This window comes from Punica granatum, chromosome 6 (genome assembly GCF_007655135.1).
Source record: "Punica granatum isolate Tunisia-2019 chromosome 6, ASM765513v2, whole genome shotgun sequence".
Taxonomy (NCBI): Eukaryota; Viridiplantae; Streptophyta; class Magnoliopsida; order Myrtales; family Lythraceae; genus Punica; species Punica granatum.
This window is the reverse complement of record NC_045132.1, coordinates 7,638,890-7,647,444: the sequence shown is the minus strand read 5'-3', so window position 1 is coordinate 7,647,444 and position 8,555 is coordinate 7,638,890. Positions and strand designations below refer to the sequence as shown.

Sequence of the window (8,555 nt, the reverse complement as noted above, 5' to 3'; positions counted from 1 at the left end):
TCAAGTTAAATATTTTATTATATTAAATAACATATGTAGATTATTTTTGTAGAATTTTTTTGATAATTCTGTCTCATCACCTGCCATAAGAAACTACTAGCTGTAGAGTTGTAACAAAGTACCCATGAATAGTGTTACCATAAATGTGAAAACAAATCGTGTTTAGATGTCATTATTGGTGCCCTCCACCTTTGCGTGATTAAATGACGGCAGTGGGTTCATGTCCGAAGCAAAGAGCTTAATGAGCAATAGTATCTCAGCCATGACATCAGCTTTGAAACAATTATCCTATGTCCATTTTACAGACATGTATGAGCGGGCTCCATGGTTTCTAGTATTTATGGGGATCAACTGCTCGCCAGAAGTATGTAATTCCAAATTCAATATTCGTGTAGAATGTCGGTTGGCTCAAATAATACGATATTTATTCACTTAAATAAGATTTTGAATTTTAATTATATGAATGGAAAATATATATATGAGTTTTACCATTAGTGGATCAAGTCGATTTGAACTGGATTAGTTAGATCCCTTAGAGCTTTTATATCTCATTTAGCACATCAAAAAAAGAAAAAGAAATAATATAAAATGACAATTAAGAAATAACAAATTCGATTCTTGTAGTGAGAATAACCTATGCCTCTATTAGCTATTAAGAATTTTATTTCATTATACTGAACTCATATGCACCTTTCGTACAATCGAAAAAAATAAAAAATAATATTCTTTTCGATTACAATAGAGACTCATGGACCCGATATATTGAAATAGAAATCCTAATAAATGGGGCACGGATAGTCCCACTAGGTATCGAACCTGAGACCTTTTGGTTCATGCGTGAAAAATCCGACACTTCTGTATTTCCTCCTTGGGTCTATTGTTAGATTCATGAATCTCTTCTAACTGAAAAATATAACAATATAGGAAAACATGCATATCACTAAACTAATTCCAAGTATATACTCCAAAAGTTGGGCATATTGCCTCATAGCGAACACATAAAGATATGGTCATGCGGCATGCAAATTAGTAATTAGAAATTGATGATGGCCTCTTTTAGGTGAGTAAGTAGCAATTGATAACCTGATTGCGACCGAAAGTGACAATGATTCTCTCCTCTCAACAGCAACTCGCGTGGGACGGCACGGCAATGCACTCACCACAAACACTATCGATCCAATGGGACTAGGCGGTTGATCATGGCCTTCAGGAGACCACATATTTACATGGACAACCACAAAATCTGTCTCTTCCTCGCTCTATCCATATATATATATAACATTAATTATATCGTTCCTCTGTAACTACCTACCATTATTACCATTCCCTTGTCCGTTCATACATACTCAAACCACTATAGCACGTGAGGAAGACAGTGTACATAGTAGCACATCTACCTTACTTAGGAATCAAGAGATTTCAAGCTCGATTCTCGTCACCACATACCGAGCTTTTTTATTTAGCTTTTCATTTCCCCCCACTAGGCCTATAAGCCTTCTTGTTATAACCGAAAAGAAAACCACAATAGTGCGTAATACTGTAATAAGTATACATGTCATATGGGCTTCGACGCCGTATCCTCCCGAAAAGAAGAAAAGTGGACATGCCACTATTCCTGATCTTTCTTTCACACTTGAACATAGTAATACACTCACACATATGTATATATATATATATGGGCTGTGCATGTTGTTGCCATATGCCCACAGCAGCTAGTCTGGAAACCTCCTGGTCCTGCCCATATATTGGTTTTCTTGTACATATTTGTACGAGAATTTAAGAAACTCTCTAGTTTCTACTCCGTGCATCTCTGATATCGATCCTCTTCCTCTCCTTCTCGGTCGGCGCCAACTTTCCTGCCTTTTGGGAGGGGAGGAGGCCGATATATGTGAGTAGTATTATAGTAATAAAATGCCTTCACGAGCAAATAATGAAAGAGCTGCGCGTGATGGTATGTATAAGTGGCTAAGCCTGGTGGCAGCGATATGGCTGCAGTCAATCACCGGAACCAACACCAACTTCCCGGCGTACTCCTCTCATCTGAAGCAGGTGATGTCTATCTCCCAGGTTCAGCTCAACAACCTGGCCTTTGCCAATGATGCTGGCAAGCTCTTCGGGTGGCTCTCTGGGATCGCCGCCCTATATCTGCCCCTCTGGGTGGTCCTCCTCATGGGCGCCTTTCTCGGCTTGCTCAGTTATGGCTTGCAGTACCTCTTCCTCTCTGGCCAGATCCCCACGGCCGAGCTATCCTACCCGCTTATCTTCTTCCTCACTGTGTTGGCTGGCAACAGCATCTGCTGGCTTAACACGGTGTGCTACATAGTCGTCATCGGTTGTTTCCCTTCCAGAAGTCGACAGGTGGCTGTTGGGCTATCCACAAGCTACCAGGGTCTCAGTGCCAATATTTACACCGACATAGTCGACGTGGTAGCACCAGCACGAACATCTGCAGCATCCCCTCAGATGCCTCCACCCATGGCGGGAAGAAGAGCCAACACCTACCTCCTCCTTAATTCCATCCTGCCCGCCATTGTCTCAGCAGTGACTGCACCCTTTGTCAAGGACAACATGGCTAGGTGTGGCTCGGAAGATGCGGATGATCCTAATTATCTTCACCATCATGACCATCAGAATGATAGTCGCTGTTGCAATGATGATGAAGAAGGTGCCAGTGGACTATTTGGCGTGTTGTTTGCAATAACGATAGCCACCGGAATCTTCGCGGTGATTAGTAGCCTGGGAACAATCTCGACTGGAATATCACCAGTGTACGATGTCGTTGGAATGGGGTTGTTATTACTGGCCCCACTCGTAATTCCGCTGACAGCGACCATCAGAGGGTCATGGTTAGGCCGGTGGTGGGCCAACAGACAGCAGAGGACACAGATACATGATCTTGCCACATCTGGACCTGAAACCGGCAACGGACATCATCTAGGTAGTGGGGAGAGTGCACTAGTTATCATGAAAGAAGGGGACGGTCAGGTGCAGAGGCAGCAGCAGGCCGCTGGTGGGTTAGCGCCAGCAGCTCATGATCAAGCAATTCTTGAGTCAGGATATGGTGATCACTGTGGGAATATCAGCAGTGCTAGGGAGGATGTCGGGGTGAAATTGATGCTGAGAAGAATGGATTTTTGGCTATATTTCTTCATGTATATGTGCGGTGCAACTCTGGGACTGGTGTACCTCAATAACTTGGGACAGATCACAGAATCCAGGGGTTCATCCAGAACATCTTCCCTCGTATCGTTATCTTCTGCTTTCAGCTTCTTCGGCCGCCTCCTGCCTTCTCTCCTCGATTACCTCTTCTACAGGTAAAATATGTTTCCATATTTATGGTTCATTTAATTATAGAGATATGTATTCATGTGCATTCAAATATATTATGGAAGTTGTATCCCGGGGAAAAAAAAAAGAAAAGAAAAGGAAGTCTGAACTATATTAGTATAGTTTATAAATCAATCGACTATTGCTGTAAATACTAAATAATTAAATGTATATTTTTTTCAGACAGAAGTACATGATCTCAAGACCGGCATGCGTGGTCGCATTGATGGTCCCGATGACAGGGTCCTTTTTCCTGCTGCTCAACTCTAGCAATCTATGCCTCTACATCAGCACTGCAGTAATTGGCGTTTGCACCGGAGCCATCACGTCCATCGCTGTATCAATAACCACAGAGCTATTCGGAACCAAGAATTTTGGTGTAAACCACAATGTTCTGGTAGCAAACATCCCGATAGGGTCATTTGTCTTCGGCTATTTAGCAGCTGTTCTGTACCGTCGAGAAGGGAATGGAGATGGGAAATGCATCGGAATGGAATGCTATCGCAATAGCTTCATCATCTGGGGTAGCCTCTGCTTCCTCGGTACAAACCTGGCTTTGTTACTCTACGCTCGCTCACGTAGCTTTTACTCCCAAAGATCAACCGGACAGCAACAGTAAATAGATTATAAAGACGACCAACGATTTCTTCGTCAAACGATGTATTTTTGGATTCTGATAGTCCGAAAGTAGTATAGTTCGAATTGGACTCTCATGCGTCCCCGTACGTTTAACTTTATTAATCAGCGTAGATACTTCTTCGTCCGAACATATATTATATTATTGATACTGGCGATAGCATGACGCAATAGATACGATGGCGGGGTTGCACTACTTTAACGTCATTCGTTTCTCAGCACGTGCTCTTGTTCATATTTGCTGTAGGTGAGCCCAACGTGGTGCCATCCACAAATCTGCCGACTGATATTAAGATGAAAGAAGAATATTTAACAGAAAAGAGGTAACCGATACCACTTGGACACACGGCATAAACTCTCCGAGTACGCACGGCATATACATGACCTGGAAGGTAAGGAATTTGGCACTGTAACTGTCTAGACGACGACCACTCTATACCCGACCATGTGATTGGAACATAGGACATTTGTTGATGGACTCACTACTCATCTTACAACCGTGGAAATGATTATATTAACTAGCCATGGATAACATACTCACACAACCTAACGAGCAATTACATATGTATCGAAAAAGGAGGCAAAGTGACGAACCACACATCCTTTCTTAGAAATTAAAGATATTTTAGATTCGCTTCTCGCAAGTGGTGCACGTACTATTTTGTTTGAACTTTTATTTTCTCATAACATGTTCATGATATTTACTCTTATAACTGGAAAAAGAGCAACTCCGTACTGCTTACTTTCATTATATTGTAACTTCGTTGGAGTATTCTCAATCACAATTTCCACTAAACGCTATAACATGACCCACATACTCATTTCTATAACTCTCGCTGAGCTATAATATATCATAGCTCAACGGCCCACTGTGTTCGACAAATAGTCATACGGTAGCTTTGCCCCGTCGATCCTCACATCCTCCGTCATCAGCTCAGCTCCCCACATGGAGCTGCTCGATTCCATTCGGAGAAGCTCCACGGCCCGTCTCTTCACCTCCTATACTTATGGAGGTGCTCGCAGATGTGGCAATTAAAGAGCCGCCCCGTAACTGTCAAGAATCGGCGCTGCCTACCAGAAATTATGGGATATTATGTTCACGATTTGTCAAAATAAGATTGAAAATTAGTCTTCCGAGGTGGAGTTATAGTCAACAAAATGAATAATACCTCGACGACAACAGAGAGAAGTGAAATGGTCAAGAAAGTGAGGCTGGAAATATCATGCACAGCCACACACGAACCGCCAAATTATCGGCAAAAATGCATCGATAGAGAGACATAATTTTCTTCGCGAATTAATTAGTGCCATGCGACCAGACGATGTTTGTTTAAGTTCATCATTTGGGATTCGAATTTTCTCTGAAGTGGTAGTTTTTCTTGTACGAAAGCGACTCCAAACACATTCCACCTGAGCATACATAGCGATGTAGAATATGATGTTAATATTCCACGTTTGACATGTAGTCGCTTGAATTATCAATTGCCACGAAGAAAATTTAGCCTAGTCTTGCGACGTACGTATTTTTGACATGATCTAGATTAAAACTGCTCCGAAAATTGTTCCACTGCATTGGCTGGTGTGTGGATGAGAACCTCCTAAAGTCATCTCTTGACTTAATTGTGTATCCAATCTTTCGGCTGTAATCGAGATATGCAGATTGATTGATAGTCCTGCAATTACTATTTCTTGTTTCTAAATACTGTTTTTGTCGGACCTGGTGGATAGATACATCCCGTGAGCCTGTCATACGCATCGTTATCGTATTAATATGATCATGCTTAGTTGTGGTTGATTTACTAGGACTAGTGTGGGCCAACTGCGATTGCCGGCTAGTCCAACAAGCGAACGACAAGAGGCAAGGGCCCAATGTTAGATCATCACAATCATCTAACCTCGTGGCATTCGCCAGATGACTACGATCACTTCTTTAATCTCATTCTCAAAGGCAATTCAGGACGGCCTGACGGAAACACAATTAATGGACAGCCACAAAGTCTACCCTCTCTCTCTTCCTCGTGTCTTATATACATCATTAATTCATCATCGCGGCCTTGTTATTATTGGTGAGAAGCTATGATGGCTGGTGGTTTCCGACGAAGGACTAGGGAGAGCATCTAGCGAGAGAGAATGGGCGACTTAGAGGATGGGAGGAAAAGATAATTTCAGATGAAGGGGATACGGACATTAATTAAGCAGAATGCTTCTGGATTTTATTTATTAATTTATTTTTCTGATAAAGAATGCTTCTGGATTTAGGGGGGTTTCTCAGCATCCATTGCCTTAACTAATCTTGCATCAGAAAACAATTGTATGACTTTCTAATGATACTGCCAACAGACCAAATAAGTATTCTCGCGATACAACATGGATATGGACGTCTATTCATTCCACATTTCCATGGGTCCAAACTAAATGATGGGACCGAAAGATGGCGAAAAGGAAATATAGCTCCGAATGAATGTTAATTAGGACCGCAATATCTGTTCAACTCAATGATAGACAATACTGCAGTTAGCCATCTTTTTTCCTACACTGTATTATCACTATCGGAACAGGAAAGGAGTAGTTAACATCCGCAATACGCAATCAAGAGATGCACAAAATTTTTGTTTCGCAACGGAGACCCACATAAAGGACCAAAATCATCAAGAAACTCACACAATAGTCATATGTGAGACAAACATAAATATATGCAGTAAATCTTTTCCTTCCCTTCTCCCTCAGTCTCAATCCAAATAAAGCCCGAAAAGAGAGCACCAGTCTCTTACAATTTCCATTATATAGCTCCTGCCTTCACTTTTCACATCCAAAGAAGGTTGCCCATTCCCCGTCTTTGCCATCCGCCCCGGACCTACGAACTTTTAAACTAACCTACATGTCGAATACATGAGAGGGACATATCTCACTAGTCGTTACGGGAGTCTCGTAGTGATTGCAGACTTTCCACATGGCAACAAACCACCCTTAGTTTAGTCCGTCCATGCTTGCATGCATATAACCAGCTGGTCTCAATCTTCCTCAAATTAGCATCCTCGATGTGGTATAAATACAAGTATGATGGTTCCGTAGATTGTGATGGTGCAAACACCAATTCACCGGCGCTTCATCATGCTTATTAAGAGCATCGTCCAAGTGAGGAGACGGGATAAACACATTGCAGCTCCAGAGATGCTTAGGGAGATCCTCCAGCAGCCACAATCTAATTTCGCCACCCATACCCTCCAGCAGCACAGCTACCGAATTCAATTAACGACATATCGTCAGCACATACCAATTCTGCAGGGAAGGGAATGGCTTGAAAATTTTCCAACCTAACATCAAATAACAAAAAAAATAAGCCCCTTCTATCTTCAGCCAGAGCAACCATATGCATCAACCCCATCGATACACAAAACTATCTTGAAAGCTAAAAATAGCTAGACCGGGATCTATCCTTCTCCACTCCTTCTCGCCGAAAGTTAAAAATGCTGATCTCTGTCATCAGTTCCATTAAGGATCCTATAAATGAGCCCAGGACCTTGTGCTTCTTTTCAACGGGGTCGCAACCCAAAAAGCAATCGGATCTATAAGGGTTCGGTGGTGTCAGAAGGGGAATACGCTCTCCGGTGGTAGGGTTACAAATGCGGATTCCGTCCTCAGTCTCAATGCAGATCAAGCCACTGAGAGACTGTGAAATAAAGCATCGTGCGGTGGTAATTTGGCCGTGATAGCTCGCAACCTGGCACAGGTCCTCCGACTTTTCAGGATAATCCGTGGAGAAGAATAATTCCCTTCCCCCCCCCCCCCCCCCCCCCCCCCCCCCCCCCCCCCCCCCCCCCCCCCCTCTCGATCTTAGGCAAAACCATAGCTATCCCTTTCATATTCATCCACAGAAAGCAGCAGCTTGGGATGAACAGAGAAACGAGCGAAGTGGGAAGGGACGAATTGGGGGATCGGAGATGATGGAGCGCCGCAGGGTAGAAACGCACCTGAATCTGCACAATACGATCTCTGGCGGGAGGAGGCCATCGCTTTGATTGCTGCTCTTCTCCATCACAATTTTTTCTGTGGATAATCGGCCGCCACTACTAGTTCAGCAGCGGCAGGGCAACTGGTCCAGCTCACCTCAGAGAGATCGTCAAGCCACGAAGGTCAAGGTGAGGTCGCAGTCGCAGGTCGGGGACTCGGGGAAGGAGGGACGGAACGGAGGCATGCGATAAATGCTTCGGCTTCAAATGGGAGGGAACAAGGAAGTCAAAAAACTGAATGGCTGGGCTTGGGCTTGGGCTTGGAAGAACATAATTGAAAAAAAATGAATTTATAAAATTCATTTAAATCAAGTCCAGCCGAACGAATGAAGCTCAGAAAAATGTAGTTAATTAACTATTAGGTCCCCGAGGGGTCGATTTTACATCACTGCGGTTCTTGAGTAGTTTATTTATTTATTTATTTACATCAGTTGCATACCTGAGAGATCGATTTTACATCAAGTAGGACTGTCGTCACATCAGATACATACGTCCCTTGCCACATCAATTAAATCCTTAACTGGAGTGAAGTACATCATTTCGATATATATATATATATATATATATATATTTACGTTAGTT

The 8,555-nt window shown here is 42.9% G+C and overlaps 1 protein-coding gene and 1 long non-coding RNA gene across 2 annotated transcripts; one reads left to right on the top strand and one right to left on the bottom strand.

Annotated features, from left to right (window-relative positions):
- Positions 1-1,550: 1,550 nt before the first annotated feature.
- On the top strand, positions 1,551-4,136 carry LOC116209920 (protein NUCLEAR FUSION DEFECTIVE 4-like). Its single transcript, XM_031543678.1, has 2 exons — positions 1,551-3,314; positions 3,511-4,136. The coding sequence occupies exons 1-2, from the start codon at positions 1,912-1,914 to the stop codon at positions 3,944-3,946; spliced, it is 1,839 nt and encodes a 612-aa protein (XP_031399538.1). The 5' UTR covers positions 1,551-1,911; the 3' UTR covers positions 3,947-4,136.
- Positions 4,137-6,529: 2,393 nt separating this feature from the next.
- LOC116209948 lies at positions 6,530-8,330 on the bottom strand. The gene is made up of 2 exons (XR_004157380.1): positions 7,935-8,330; positions 6,530-7,684 (listed from the first exon to the last, which is right to left on the bottom strand). It is a non-coding gene; the product is annotated as an uncharacterized LOC116209948 (long non-coding RNA).
- Between the last annotated feature and the right edge of the window lie 225 nt (positions 8,331-8,555).